Below are 15,403 nucleotides of genomic sequence, written 5' to 3' on the forward strand. Positions count from 1 at the left end.
TCCGGCCGCCGTGCTGCAGCACTTGGAGATAGATTTCGTGGTCAGGCGGTAACAGGAAACATGTCAGACTGGTTGCTATCGGTTCCACGTCCTCGTATCTGATTTCTGCTTTTACTTCCTCCTGTAGAAATATTCAAGTCATTCCGTCTGCCATTTGTGTGCTTTTCAGCTGTAGTCACAGGTGATGGAAATGTTATGGTTGATGCGCTTTACTGGGACCTTCAGTCATTACCTGATCTCGGTTTGCATGTTTTCAGTTTCCCTGAGAGCTTAAAAGGCCTAGAGTTTTCATTTGAACAAAAAAAAAAAAAACCTTTCTGTCGTTTATTATTCCCAATAGGCTCATCTGTCTGTCTTGACTGAGCTTCCTGTGACTCGTTGGATCATTTTGGCCAGAATAGCGTGCCCTCTGGGCTGGGAATGGGGCCCAGAGTGAAACACAATCTTCTCCCGGGCGCAAACAAAGGACGGCGAGGTGCAAGACGGTTTGTAGCTCAGGGTGTGTCCAGCAGGTCAATCAGGCTGCACGAGAATGAAATGGTTGCTTTGGGCTTTATTACGGCACATCAAACCGCCGGCATTCAGGCGTGCAGAAACTTGTCAGCGAGTTCAAAAGGGCAAAGGAGCATCACCTGACAATTATTAGGGTTAGTAAGAACATTTTAAACGTGCCAAATGCTCTCCTTTTCGGTCTTCGTTAATCAAAAAGTTTTACTTTTCATCCCTTCTTTCACTTGGATAGACGTGGAGAGGGAAAAGTAGATCTCATCCATCACTCAGGAGCAGCAACATCAGTAAGAGCAGCGGCGGCTGCATGAAGCAGCCCGATCCCCCCCCCCCCCCCCCGGGGCCGTTCTAAAGATACCGTCGGGCATGTGCGTGAGTGTAACCTAGTTCAGAGCGTTATCAGGTGGCCGGCGTGCAGCAGCCACTGCAGAGGGGAGGATCCGCACTCAAGGACAGTCCAAGGACGCGCCGAGTCCAAACAGCTGCTGAAGACGTAACGGTTTACACACGAGGCCGCCGAGCGCGTCTGTGTCTGTTCGAGCATCATTCGGGGCCAAAAGGTCCCTTTTTGCATTTTCGTGGAACTTTTGGAAAGCTGTAATAAAGCGCCAGTCGTGTCGTTAAATGGTATAAATTTTAATGTAATGTTAGCATGCTCAAAAGAAAATTGGGAGAAGCATCAAAAATCACAAAGTGACGTGTGAATATAAAGTACAGCAGTGCGACTCTTTTTTTTTTTTTGCCCATATTTTCCTATTTTCTTACCAAAATAGAGATTCCTCGGCGCCCGACGGCGCGTCATTTAAGAGGAGCAGAGCTCGCCGACGGCTTTTTTGTTTTTGGCTCTTTCAACAGGAGCAACAAGAATATTTACAGACTGTACATCAGGAAAGTCACACAATCCTAGCGAACCGGGACCCGACTCGCTCGCTCGCTCGCATGCAGAGGCATCGGCACGTCTCTCCATCACACACACACACACACACACACACACACACCCTGAAGGATACACATATGCATGTGTGTATAAACACACTGCTTCACCGATTCTCACTCCCAGTTCTTGGGAATTTCAGCCGAAGCTATAAAAAGTAATTCCATAACCATTGCTCATAACTGTGCAAATAAAAAATAAAAAAAACAGCACACTGGCCACGCCTCCTGGTATCGCGGGTCATAGGCCAGCAAAGTCAGTTCAGGAAGCCCATAGATTATTTACATGAGGCATGTTTGTTATTTTAAAAAAAAACACATGAAGCATTTGAAAGTGACATTGAGCATAAGTCCAGAGGAGGCAGATTTTTTTCACCGCTGCTTCAGCTCAGATAATCTGCGCTGCAGCCGCTGCTGCCGGACCTTGAGACGCTTCTTCTCCTGGAGCTGCCGCTTCTCCTTGACCATCAGCTCCGTGAGGTACTCTGTGGCGTGGGTCAGGATGGCCACCTTCGGGGTCTTGGACGACTCCAGGCCGGGGATCTGGTCGCGTAAGGCGAGGAAACGGGAGCGGAGGTCATTCCTCCTCTTCCTCTCGAGGAAGTTGTGGTTCTTTCTGCGGTCAGTGTCCTCCGTGTCTGACGTTTGAGGCGTCTCTGAGGGGGAGGCGAGGGCTTTCCGATTGATGCGTTTGATTGGAGGCTCCTGCTCTTCCTCCTCCTCCTCCTCCTCCTCGTCGTCCTCCTCCTCATCCTCCTCCTCCTCCTCATCGCTGTCTGGAGAAGGGGCTGCATAGTTGTGCTGCTGGCGGTGGACAGACGCGTGGAACCGTTTGGGGCAGGGATCGGCTCGGACCGTGACGGTCACCGGCTTCCTGACATTGACCAGTCGCGTCCGGTTCTGCTGGCTCTCCACGGTGACCACGTCGATTTCCTCTTCGTCGTCATCATCCTCGTCATCATCTGTGATCGCACAGGGGGAAAATCCGTCAATGCACATGTCATCCTGCAAGACTACGCTGTGGGCATCAACACAAAGCTTGCAGGAACTCGCTCTTCATTGTTATTTAGTTTTAACGCACAGATCTGGGGGGGGGGGGGGGTGTCACAGCGTGTCGTTATGCATGTGTGGGGGTAATAAATCACCAGGACATCGCCCCGCCCCTCTGCCGCACTCTGATTGTAATGTCGAGCAGACATGGGGGGGGGGGTTCGCGTAAAAGCAATGGGGGCGCGGTTTTTAAAAGATTTCGCAGACATGTGGTATATTGTCAAAAAGAGTCAAATAAACCGTTTCGATGTGACCCTCTGCGCCGTGCGCACGTTTACGCATCGGCGCCCCCTCCGTTCCATATTACGCATTGTTACAGGGCAACATGATCCCACGGCGGGGACAGGGTGGGGCGCGGACCGGCTGCTACTTCCTTACCGGATGAATCCGAGCGGGACTCCGAGCCAGACGAGGCCGCCTTCCTGCAGCTGTTTGTCGGGATGGCGAGAACGGCCGCGGGGTCCACGCAGTCCGCCGCCGGGGCGGCGACGCACTGCGCCTTGGCCGGCCTCGCCGCGGAGACGCCCGCCGGCGCCGCAGCCACCGCCGCCGCCGCTCTCCCGCTGACCTTCTCCAGCTGCTTACTGGCGGAGAAGCTGCTCCACATGCAGTCCCGGATGATGTTGGAGCTGAGGTTGCCGAACAGCTTCGGCGTGTGCGGGATGAACTGGCCCTCGTACTCCTCGTCCTGACCCAGGACTCTGGACAGCCGGCTGAGCTTGTCCCCCGGCGAGAGCGGCAGCGCGCCGCCGCCGCCGCCGCCCAGAGTCCGCGTGGGGGACACGGGGGGGGACGGGAGCAGCTCGAACTTTTTCCATATGTCCTCGCTCGGTGCGGTCGACTGGTAAAAATCCTCTCCCGTGTCGAAACTGCTGAAGAAATAGTGCGGGTAGTAACAGTCCATGTTCCCGCGGAGGAAGGAGTTTTATTCCCGCAGAGGAAGGAAGCGCGTCCCGCAAAACCTGAGGGCGAAAGAAACAGAGTAATAAGCGACGATCTTTGTAAAGCTGTTCCAGATCGCATCCTCCAGCCGCGCCGCGCACGGGACCTCATTAATAATTGACCGCACCTTGTGGGTGCGCTTTACGCAAACTGTCCAGTTACATAAGCGCGTCCACAACTGTGCACTTCTAGAAGTGGAACAAGACTAGAGATTAAAAAAATAAAAACACCAGGTTTTTGTTTCCGGGGGATGAATCTGGCTTGTGCGTAAAAGAGAAAAGTAGCTTTAAGGAAACTTTCACAGAAGGGATGGAATGAATCTACTCACCGGCTCACAGTGGAGAAAAAAAAAAATCACAGCATTTAAATTCCCACAGCGGGCAAAGAACAAAGCGTCCACGGAGATCACACGGGCTGCCCGAGTTGCTGCGTGGATGTCCCGTTCGTGATAATGTTTTTTTTGTTGTTGTTGTTTTTTAAGCAGTAAAGCTGAATATAAAGCCGGGGGGGGGGGGGAGCTTTGACGACAGACAAGATCCGCCCTGAAAACCACACAGTGCGTTTTTCGCGCCAGTGGGATGTCGTTTTTATCGGTCGGAAAAAGCGCGCAGGGCGGAGCCTGGGAAATATCTGCAGCGGGTAAGGCCCCGATTTACATTTGGGGCGGGGGTGGGGGGGGGGAGGACGCGTCGCCCCGCCCGCTCTACAACACCAAGTATGGGCACAATGCCTGACGTCATCAAATGTTTTGGTTCCCGTTTAGTAGTAGAGGTGGAAGGAAGTAAATACGTCTGCACCAGCCGTCTAATAGTTTGAGGATGAAACTGGGATTTGAAGCAAGAAAGATTCAGAAAATTGAAACAGAAATTCTTGCAGAAGTTCTGAGCCTCAGTTGCAAAAATAATACCGTGATGTTATTTAATGAATCAAATTTAGATAAGGATTTAATTTAATCAAACGGTAGAGTTGCACTTCTGTTTAGTGCCTTTCTGGTTTTACAGCTCAAAACACTTCCCAGTTCATTGAGGAAGTAATAACAAGCTTCCCAACTAATCGAATAATAAAGTATAGATCGGGATCATTTGTCCACATTGGAATGCTGCAGATCTTCCAGCATAATTAACACAAAGTATTGACTTCTTTGTCACGGCTGAGAGGCCTGAAGCTGACGTGCCCACGACCTCTCATCCTCAACGGGTCTTGATTGAATTATTTTGGATTTGACTGATAACCGTCTTGCACGCACATGAATGGAAAGGAAGACAAAGCCGACGAAGAGCGCTTCCAATGAGTTGATGAGTTGTACTGGCCGGCATGTACCTCTCGTTTGTATGACAAAAGCCGAGGCAGTCCCTCATTTCCATGCTCAGCATGTTTAGTATCGGCAGCTTAGAAGAGGACGAGGGAATCCCTTTGACACAAATGAGCACAATGAGCTCGCAAAACAAGCGGCAATCAGCCGCTGGAACGACCGAGAGGAGCCGTTGGGCTTTATTATTATTATTTATCCTGGCTCTCGACCAGCCAGGCAAAACTTCACCCGGGCCGCGAGCACTCGGAGCATTTCATCATTTCAGCACGAACCGTGACGTCCTCACGTTGAACAAGGCACTGATTAAGCAGGCAGACCCACATGATTGGCCAGCGAAAGGTCAAAGTTCACTAATGTCTTATGACCAGACAAGCGGGCAGGTCAAAATCTCACACACGCTTTCGGGCCTCCTCCCTCGATTCATCATCTCTGTGGAGAACCCAGAGATGGTTCAAACCCAGGTCTGAAACGCCTCATTGATTGCACGCCGTTGTCCGTGTGGTAGCACTGTTAGCGTCTCTGCGTCGAGTTGACCCCCCCCCCCCCCCAGTTCTGAACTAAAGAGCCCTCTTCGCCGACAGAAGGGAGAGTCGAGTCATGCGTCCGGTTAAGACTGATAGTTGATTTTGATCGCAGCTTATGAAAGCTTTTTTTTTGGGGGGGGGGGGGGGGGGGCAGCTTTTATAAACCTTTTTCCAGATATTTGTCAGGAGTTCCCCGGGAGAATCAAGCCTCCATCTCCATCTCCAGCCAAATGAGAGAGAGAGAAACGTCCATGAGCCGGAAACACTCACGATTGAAAGGAGACTTGTAACAGTGCCCATTCAGTGCGTATCAGCAGACTGTTGCTGTTCAAACCTTTGGAACATTTTCGGGGAACTCCTTTGATTAATCTCAGCAGATGAAGCCACAAAGTTCATCCGTAATTTGGAGCCTTGACAGAAACGCAAAGTTTACGTTGATTAGGAAATATCTCTTGATGTCATTTTGCAACAGGACTTTGGACTTACTTGTGAGCTGCATTAATTGTTGCTGCAGGAACTCTTGTGTTTACTTTTTTTTTTTTTTTACACATAAGTCATGACGTCTAACTATTTTAAGTTGTAAAAAAAACTTTGAGACTCTTAATTAAATGAAAGCTGATGCTGATTGCAAAACACAGTGGTGTTATTTAGAGTTAGACGATGCACGATAAGTTTAATGCAATCAAAGATTAGGCTGACGGAACGCTTCGCTTCACTGTTCTGATTTAACAGGTATTTTGCCCACAGAGCTTCACATCACACAATTACACAACCGCCAACCCCAAGACTTTTGTGTTGAGAATATAACCCCCCCCCATTCTCCTCATCCTCCTCCTCCTCCTCCTCCTCTGAGATCTTTCCCTTTGCATGGTCATTGTTGGGGGTAACAATGCTTAACACCAACAAAAGCCATCTCCCCAATTCAGCTCCCAGCCTAACTTCAAGTACCCCCAATTGTCCTTTATTGCTATAGTAGTATATGCTTTCAGGATAGTAAAACCTGTGTGTGTGTGTGCGTGTGTGTGTGTGTCACCTCAACAGAGTCTTCAAGTAGTCTGCAGCAGCCACTCAGCCAACTGAAGACCCCTGGACACAAAGCAGTGCAGGAATTCAGATGGTTTTTTGGGGACTGTCTGTGACACTGCTATGCGTGGGGCTTCCTCCTTTTCCCCACGACCTTCGTGTCATGGGACCCCCCCCCCCCTCACCTCTGACCTTCCCCACCCACCTAAAAAAGATATGTAGCATGTTTAAAAGTGGGACCAGTGACCCAGAACTCAGCGTAAAGTCATGCAGATTAGAAAGACGACATAAATAATTCACACATGTGTAATTCCCCCCCGGGGGATGTAAAACACCAAACTCTGACAGCCCTGTCCTTCCTCAAATACCACATGGGTGTAATCAGCAGGATGTCACAGTTTTACCTGCTAACAGCTCCCACTAGAACAGAACTACATCTGCTAATGCACGCATGGCTTCTAGCTTCATCGGTGCTTCTTCGTGCATTGATTTAGGTTGCATTGGACTGCATTGGGTTGCATTACATTGCATTGGGTTGCATTGGGTTGCATTGGGTTGCATTGAGCTGCATTAGGTTGCATTACATTGCATTAGGTTGCATTGGACTGCATTACATTGCATTGGGTTGCATTGGACTGCATTACATTGCATTGGGTTGCATTGAGCTGCATTAGGTTGCATTACATTGCATTGGGTTGCATTGAGCTGCATTAGGTTGCATTGGGTTGCATTACATTGCATTGAGCTGCATTTAGCTGCATTAGGTTGCATTACATTGCATTGGGTTGCATTGAGCTGCATTAGGTTGCATTGGGTTGCATTACATTGCATTGAGCTGCATTTAGCTGCATTAGGTTGCATTACATTGCATTGGGTTGCATTACATTGCATTGGGTTGCATTGAGCTGCATTAGGTTGCATTGGACTGTATTACATTGCATTGGGTTGCATTGAGCTGCATTAGGTTGCATTGGACTGCATTACATTGCATTGGGTTGCGTTGAGCTGCATTGGGCTGCCTTGAGTTGCATTAGGTTGCATTGGGCTGCCACCTGCTGGTTGCTTTGTGTAAGTAACTGATCTCATATTTTCACTGGCAAGCTAATGTGATGACAGGCTTGGTGACAAACTGATAGTCTTTACTTCAATAAAAGCAGAATAATGAAAATATTAAAGCATTATAATATTCTACAGAAAAGAGAGTGTTTGTCCAAAAGTCAAAGCGCATAAAAACCTCCATCCATCCATCCATTTTCTTTTTTATCGAATAAAACAGCAACCAGGTTGAGTGAGCGAGGCGTTATTATGGCTGTAATATGCCGCAAGTCAAATGTTTCTTTTGATTCCAGCGATATCGAAGCTTTGTGCAACTTTGAGGCTGCATTCCTGACCTGCCTACTTTTCATCCACTGCTTTCCGTCTGTTGAAAAGAAGAAACACTGAGTTGCTGCGGCCTGTCGTTATATTAAAAGCTGCAATGCGACCTGAGTGCGTTTATAGTCCTGCAGAGGTGAAAGGTCACACGCGTGAGAGGAACGCCGGTATCAGATGATCCAGAACCGGCAGAACCTGCAACACTGCAGTTTCCGTTTTCTATTCCGGACTTGAACTGGGCTAAAACAATGCTCAAGCCTGTTTGTGTTTGTGTTTGGCACAGGGGTCTCGTGACCTTTGAAAGTCAAGTCAAGGCGTGCGAGAATCACTTTCTCTGAAGTAGAGGTCACGATTTTAAAATGTAAAACGCCTTGCCTATCGCTTTCTCAAAGTACACGCTCTCACTTTCTGCTTTGGTATGTAGGTGTGCACGGGTGCAGCAAGTGTGTGGATACTGGGCGTGTGTAGTTTTAGTTTATACTCTTGTCTCAGCTGCATTCATTCATTCATCTGTGTTGAATCCATCACACTTTTCCTTGTTCACCCGTTTTCATTTATCGCTTTTATTACACTATATGTACATTTATGCTTATAATTAAATTTGTGTTTCACATGTAAAATGCTTAATTATTATAACACGTGTTTGCTGCTGCTTTAAAGGGTTGAGTTTACGGCCAGTGTTTGCAGCAGCTCTGATCCTTTGCCACTGATTCTTCTGTAGGCTTTAATGAAAAGGTTTTGCGATTCCTATTTAAGCTTCTCATGATGCAGTTTGAACCCAACAGCAAGAAATGTAAAACTGCTGCCTGGTTTCTAGCAGAGAAAACCACCAGGAAAGTCGTTTCCCAGCCACATCTAATAAACACAATTTCCACACAGCGGAACATATAACATGGTAAAAAAAAAAATCCTTTAATCAGGAGTAGTGGGGGAGTGTTTACTTCACTTTAAACGATTGATGATAATAATACAACAATAAAATATTATTGAGGGAATATAAAATATGCTCAAAGGTTATTGAAACATTTTCTAGCTATCATCACAGTTCTTGCTGTGTACTAGTATTTAGACGAGGTTGAAATGTACTGAGAGTCATTTTTCCTGATTGATTAATTGATTGATAGATGGGTGCAACGGTGACATCAGCACAGCCCCTGGTGATGGAATTCTGTTTCTCAAACTGCCTTTCAATAATAATAATGCTTGTACAGAACGGGCAACACAAACAAACAGTGAGAGTCAAGAACATTCCAATGTGATATCATAAAATCTCGTGTCTTAATGCCTCACTGGGTTTTCAGTAATGCTCAAAGACAAAATAGAGAAAGAGTAGAAAAACAAAAAAAGGTTTAAAATGGAAAACATGATCCTTCCCTCATCTTTCTGTTTCATTCTGACTGATTCCGACTCTCATTTTAACCGCTCTGGTGCTTATTATCGGGCAAAGTGCCGAGATTTCCTCCTTGCACTGAAGTATCCACGGAACGCGCGCTGTGACGTCACGGGCGATGACGACGTTGGGCGGTATAGTAGAATAAATGAGCGGTGGCTGCCGCACACACTGGAGAGCAGGCGGACCCTGCGGAGCATCTTTTCCTTCAAATCATTTCTAGAAGCAGATTATTCAGATTATTTCTCGCTGTTCTTGGTGCGTAATGGCGCGTGAAGAGGGCGCGGAGCAGTGCGCTGCGACCTTACGGTCAGTCAAGCCTATAAATACTGAGATCGAGACAGTAAAGGTAAGACTTCCACAGCCGGCGTGGGGGGGGGGGACAATCAGTGGGGGAGCGTGGATCGGACCTCGTTCGGTTTACGACCTCCGTTGGTCCACAGGTGGGCCACGGATCCCGCAAAGTGCATGTGTGTGTGTGTGTGTGCGTGCGCGTGTGCGTGTGTGTGTGTGTGTGTGTGCGCTGCATCAGATAGTGAACCAGAAGCGTGCCCAGAGTCATGCGTTTATGGTCAAAGTGAAAGTGAAAGTGAAAATGGATCCGGTTTTCTGGGCGCTCACGCTGCCGGCATCCGGCGCTCCGAGCTCGGCCAGCTGGCTGGCGTTACCGGCTTAGTGGAGAACATCGATTTCCACATTTTTTTCTGTGACCACTTCAAATTTATCATTCAAACGTTTCATTACTTTTGCTGATGATTTTTTTTTTTTTTACAATAAAAATAGTTTTATTATAAAAAAAAATGATTATGGCAATTTCTGAATGCCTTCAAATTTATTTCTATTTTTATTTATGACGAACTGTCTAAAGCTGGTACTGGCTACTGTTTTACATTGATTATTTGATTAGCCCGCCCCGCCCCCAATACATTAATCAACTAATAACCATTTTGATTGATTGTGGCAGCCTGAGTATCCTGCATGAAAATGGCCTGATCGGCTCCTTTTGCTGAGCTGGCTCCGCCCACCGCTCATCCATTCATTTGATTTGCTTTCAACGCCAGGCGATGCTTCCGAATCAGGTGGTTGCCTACGGCAGCAGGATGTGATGCGGCTCCCCTCGGCATGGAATGTCACACTACCTACGACAGCCTATGGCTCCGGCCAATGGCAGCGCTCGACTCATTGTGATGTCACGATTGTGCGCGTGAACCGCAGTAACCTCATAGCTTCGCACCGCTGTCAGGCTGCGAGCGTGTACAGTAAACGCAGACGGGCATCGCCGCCGGGGGGGGGGTTTGTGCTCTAATCTGTTGGATTGAGGGGAAATTAGCCAATCACAGTGCCTCGGGATTCACGGCGTCTGCACCAGTGTTGTCTTGTAACGCGCTACCCAAACCACTTGGTGCCAGTTCATAGCCCCTCTGGGAATGTGGGCAGCCAGACACACAAACTAACTGCATTGTTTGTCTCCGCCGTCCTTGTCCCCGCGTGTCCACCGTCCTTGTCCCCGCCTGTCCGCCGGCCGAAGGATCGGGCGAACCGTCTGTCGGTGTGCAACAAGCTGTGCTACGCCATTGGTGGAGCGCCCTACCAGATCACGGGCACCGCTCTGGGCTTCTTCCTCCAGATCTACCTGCTGGACGTGGCTCTGGTAATTTACAAGAGACGCCCGACACGACACAAAGTGCTGTTCACTTCCCTCGGCCTCAGAGCGGCTGAATAATCTCCTAATCAGAATCCGGGAACGCTGGGAGACGTGGATTCCTGCTGCTTTGTTTTGTTGCTCACTCAGGAAATGAGGCCTTTCCTTTTTAGAGTTTCACATTTGTGACTCGCTTGCGTCAAACTCCTCGGTGATGTCTGACGTCCTTTTGTGTTTTGTTTCTGGGCCTCACCCTCGTTCCACTTCCTGCAGCTGGATCCCCTCCACGCCTCTATTATCCTGTTCATGGGCCGGGCCTGGGACGCCGTCACAGACCCGACGGTGGGTTTCCTAGTCAGTCGAACCAAATGGACCGGCGTCGGCCGCATGATGTCCTGGTAGGTGTCCGAATCTCACGTCGGGGGACGTGATATTACGATCACGTGCGTGCGTGCGTGCGTGCGTGTGTGTGTGTGTGCGTGCGTGCGTGCGTGCTTCAGAAACCATCGCCGGCGGGCCGTGACGTAATCTTCCGGCTTCCTGGCTGGTTTTTTTTTTGTCACATGAAGTCCGTGATATCTTTAGCTTCGTGGGTCCGGTTTATCGGAATTACCGGCTGTGTGCGAGCTGCACTCGTGAGAGGAGGGGGTGGGGGGGTGGGGTGGGGATCTTGGCCAGCTTCTACTGCCATTGGTCCAGCCCATAACACACGATCGGTTTCAAACCAATGCGGGGTGGGGGGGGTGTCCGTTCCACGTGTGCTGGATTTCTCATCGGGAGGGTTTGGCTGCAGCAGCGAGGTTACTTTAGGTCACGAGGCACGCTTGAAATAGAGGTCATTGGGGGGGGTTGTGTGTGGCCTTTGGGAATGTGGCCTTTGGACAAATGTGACGCGTAAATAATCTTTGGCTTGTGTCCAGCCAGTCGTGCTAGCGAGCGACACGACATGACCTCCATTAAAAGATGAACTAACCCAATTTAATCAGACACCAGAGGCGAACAGGAAGTGCTTCCACCCTTAATTCAACCTGTGGTGGGTAGCGTGGGAAAATCCGCAGCAACATGGGTGAGGGTTTTCTCGTAGCATCTTGTCGCAGGATACACATTTTCTACCTAAAGCTTCCTGTTTGCCTCTAAAGAGAAGTTTTCACAGATTTCTGAGGTGACCTTTGAAAACATAGCGCTAATATTGTGTTTGCGTATAAATTAAATAACTTCCTTTTTCTTTCCGGGTTTAACTTTGTCTGGTTTTTCGTCAAAGCTAACAAGAAAATTCACACTTTCCTCTTTCTAACCCCCCCCCCCCCCCCCCCCCATCTTGTAACGTTTATTTTGCTCAGCCGCCGGTTAAACAAAGTTTGCGCTGGACCGACGCCTGTTCAAACATGTTCCTAATGTGGCAGCGGCGTTCAGGTCAGCTGGAGGCTAAACTGTGCTGAGAAAGGCCTTTTGAGTGGGAGTGGGAGCGAGGTGGGCCTCCTCACCGTGCCCGGGCTACCCACAACGCCACACGCTGCCCAGACAGGGCAGGATTAGGGGGGTAGAAGTTGTCCGAATTAAAGACCTTTTTAGGAACTGGAAAAGCATCTCCAGTAATCGATTGTCTGTCGACGCCTTCGCCGACCCCGCCTCCTGACTGACCAGCTTCCTTCCGCCCGTGTCTCTGCCAGGATCGTGTTCTCCACCCCCTTCGCCGTGCTGACTTACATCCTGATCTGGTTCGTGCCTCCGTTTGAGCAAGGGAAGGTCTTCTGGTACCTGATCTTCTACTGCCTCTTCCAGAGCATGCAGACGGTCAGTGTGCCGCGTTGACCGGCCTTTTTTTTTGGCCGGCGGTTCTTTCTTGCTCCCTGTGCATTCCAGAACCAGCCTGACTTTGTGCTCGGTGGGGGGGGGGTCATGTCTTGCAGTGCTTCCACGTGCCGTATTCAGCCCTCACCATGTTCATCAGCAAAGACCAGAAGGAGAGGGACTCCGCCACTGCTTACCGTACGTCGGCGCCACGGTTTCTTTTGTACTTGTGCCCCCCCCCCCTCCCGCGTTGTGCCGGCTGACGCTCCGTTTCTGTGTTGCCTCCCCAGGGATGTTGGTAGAGGTGCTGGGTACCGTCCTTGGCACCGCGATTCCGGGGCAGATCGTCGGGGGCGCCCACGAATGTCGCGCGGCGCCCGGCGTCAACGGCAGCGGCATCTCGGCCGGAACCAACGGCTCCGTGGTTACGCTGGACGACACGGTGAGTCTTTTGCTTCGGGGGGGCGCTCTTGTGCAACCGTGTGATGCAGTGTGTAAACGATAGTCCGAGCCTGCTTTGTCGTGCCCCCCCCCCCCGCAGAAACGAGCTTACTTGATCGCTTCAGGCGTCATCGGCGTCATCTACGTCCTGTGTGCCGTGATCCTGTTCCTTGGTGTGAAGGAGCAAAAAGGTAGGAACCTATGAATCATTGTGGGGGGGGGGGGGGGGGGGCTGAGGATGTGCATCTCATCTTTGGTTTCTTCCCACCTGAACTTCAGAGTCACACGTTTTCTGGCTGTACAAATATTAATGTGTTGGAGTTTGAATCCCTGCTACTGTGATTTTTAAATCGGTAATTAGTAGTTTGTCCGAGATGTTGACCCAGAACAGCTGCCCCCCCTCCCCCCCGCCACCCTTTAAGCCGTTCTCTCCTCTCCCGTGTTGGACTGCAGAGAGGAGGAAATCCCAGCGCCTTAGCTTCTGCCAAGGGCTGTGCATGGTCATGGGTTACAAGCCGTACGTCAAGCTGGTCATCGGCTTCCTCTTCACCTCGCTGGCCTTCATGGTAAAGCTGCGTCCTCGGCGGCGGATGTTCGTTTGTGCTCCGTTGTCGAGGTCTTTTAGTCAAAGGAGTTTTTTGGGGAAACAGCCGGGCCACCGAAGCCAGCCCGAAACACAAACCATAACTTCTATACACCCTTTAAGAGGAAAGAATGAAACAATCATTACTTTTCTTTGAAACGACCTTTTGCAGCTCCTGGAGGGGAACTTTGCCCTTTTCATCACCCACGCTCTGGGCCAGAGGGAGGACTTCCAGAATATCCTGTTGGTGGTCATGGTGAGTGTTTTAGGTCGGTGCCATCTGTAAGCTCCAAGCTTGGCCTAGAGGTCAAAGGTCATCTGCCCTCTCCAGGGTGTTTGTATTCTCTCCAGGTCACACCTCCTCCAAAAGTTGAATGAAGCCTCGCCAGAAATATTCCATGTTCTTGTGATTCATGTTAATCACAGAAAATGAATGAGAGTTTATTCTGGCTCCAGAAAAAACGTTATTTATAATAAAAAGCTGTTCGTTTTAAGACGTTTTAGACTTTCTCATTGACTAATCAACACATTCCTGGTTTCCAGACGTTTTCTCCAGGTTTCACACCCCAGGATTAACTGAGCGTCCACATTTCAAGACCCAAATGTCAAATAGAGTTTGTTTAATTTCATTGTGAGAATCCGGATGAAACAGGCCTTTGATTTGAATGATTAAGAATCAAACGTGATAGTTATTGAACCCGCAGCACCGATTGTTCGCTTGCAGCTGTCTGGGACTCTATCCATCCCGGGTTGGCAGTGGTTTCTGACGCGGTTTGGGAAGAAGACGGCGGTTTACTTTGGCCACACCGTAAGTCAAACAAAGGCTCAAGGATGAGTTGTCATGGAAATCCTCTCATCATCCTCCTCCTCCTCCTCCTCGCTCCTTTTATAGTGGGTAATACCCTTCGTGATCCTGATCGCCTGCGTCAAGAGCAATCTGGTCGTCTCCTACCTGGTGTCGGTGGCTGCAGGTGTGAGCGTAGCGGCGGCTTTCCTCCTGCCCTGGTGAGCGCGAGCTCCACCCCCCCCCCCCCCCCCGGACCCTTAATCCAGAGGACGATGTTTGGTTCTCAAAACGTTGTGCTGCTGCGTTCAGGTCGATGCTTCCTGACGTGGTTGATGACTTCAAGGTTGCGTACCCGCACATCCACGGACACGAAGCCCTCTTCTACTCCTACTACGTGTTCTTCATCAAGTTTGCCTCCGGCGTATCTCTGGGCATCTCGACGCTCAGTTTAAAGTGAGTCGGTTCTTTCTCTGCGTTTTGGGGGGGGGCAGGGATCTGTGATCTGTATGTCACGGCACATAATTCCCACGGTCAGGTGCTTAAAGTCTTTGCATGTTCTTTTCTTTTCTTTTTTTTTTTTTTTGCAGATTTGCCGGCTATAAGACCGGGGCCTGTCTTCAACCCGGGACGGTCAGCACCACCCTGAAGGTGCTGGTCTCTCCCGTGCCTGTGGTTCTGATCGCTGTGGGACTGTTGATAATGAGAACTTACCCCATCGACGAGCGACGGAGGCAGGAGAACCGAAAAGTCCTGCGGGAAATTCAGTAAGCGAAACGCCGAGCGGATTGGAAACGTTCTGCTCTCTGTTCCTCAGCTAAACGTAAACGGGACGTTTGGAAGGAGCGGTTCTTTTTGTGACTCCCGGCGTCTCGTCTCTCAACAGGGACTCTGAAGCGGATTCTGAGCTCGACTCTTCAGCGAGTGGGACCACGATCTAGCAGCCGAGGACGAGCCCAAACGCCCCACCGCTGCTTTACACGTTTGCACATGCTGGCAAAGGACACGCCCAGCAAGTATTTGGAGGAATGACCAAAAAACCACTGACACACCACATAGGATTTGGCCCGCTCCCTCCAGTGGCTCTCGCAGCTTTACTTCACTGCC

General features: G+C 49.8%; 2 protein-coding genes across 3 annotated transcripts in view; one reads left to right on the forward strand and one right to left on the reverse strand.

Annotated features, from left to right (window-relative positions):
• Positions 1 to 3,883, reverse strand: part of LOC137907704 (protein L-Myc-1b-like) — a 7,565-nt gene extending 3,682 nt beyond the window's left edge. Inside the window, exons 1-3 of the mRNA XM_068752061.1 lie at positions 3,761 to 3,883; positions 2,869 to 3,452; positions 1,817 to 2,402 (exon numbers count right to left, since the gene is read on the reverse strand). Of these exons, the coding sequence (XP_068608162.1) occupies positions 1,817 to 2,402; positions 2,869 to 3,394 (1,112 nt within the window). The 5' untranslated portion in view covers positions 3,395 to 3,452; positions 3,761 to 3,883. The remainder of the gene's footprint in view (positions 1 to 1,816; positions 2,403 to 2,868; positions 3,453 to 3,760) is intronic.
• A 5,437-nt stretch (positions 3,884 to 9,320) lies between these two features.
• LOC137907433 (sodium-dependent lysophosphatidylcholine symporter 1-B-like) lies at positions 9,321 to 15,267 on the forward strand. 2 transcript variants are annotated; one of them, XM_068751767.1, is made up of 14 exons: positions 9,321 to 9,404; positions 10,584 to 10,706; positions 10,971 to 11,095; positions 12,368 to 12,491; positions 12,608 to 12,686; positions 12,779 to 12,930; positions 13,030 to 13,120; positions 13,383 to 13,495; positions 13,685 to 13,768; positions 14,237 to 14,320; positions 14,405 to 14,517; positions 14,609 to 14,752; positions 14,887 to 15,063; positions 15,183 to 15,267. In XM_068751767.1, the coding sequence occupies exons 1-14, from the start codon at positions 9,321 to 9,323 to the stop codon at positions 15,235 to 15,237; spliced, it is 1,548 nt and encodes a 515-aa protein (XP_068607868.1). In that variant the 3' UTR covers positions 15,238 to 15,267. The 2 variants fall into 2 exon arrangements, with proteins under 2 accessions (XP_068607868.1, XP_068607869.1); XM_068751768.1 differs by having other exon boundaries at positions 9,321 to 9,398.
• Positions 15,268 to 15,403: the final 136 nt, after the last annotated feature.

Source organism: Brachionichthys hirsutus, chromosome 18, assembly GCF_040956055.1.
Source record: "Brachionichthys hirsutus isolate HB-005 chromosome 18, CSIRO-AGI_Bhir_v1, whole genome shotgun sequence".
In the NCBI taxonomy this organism is placed as follows: Eukaryota; Metazoa; Chordata; class Actinopteri; order Lophiiformes; family Brachionichthyidae; genus Brachionichthys; species Brachionichthys hirsutus.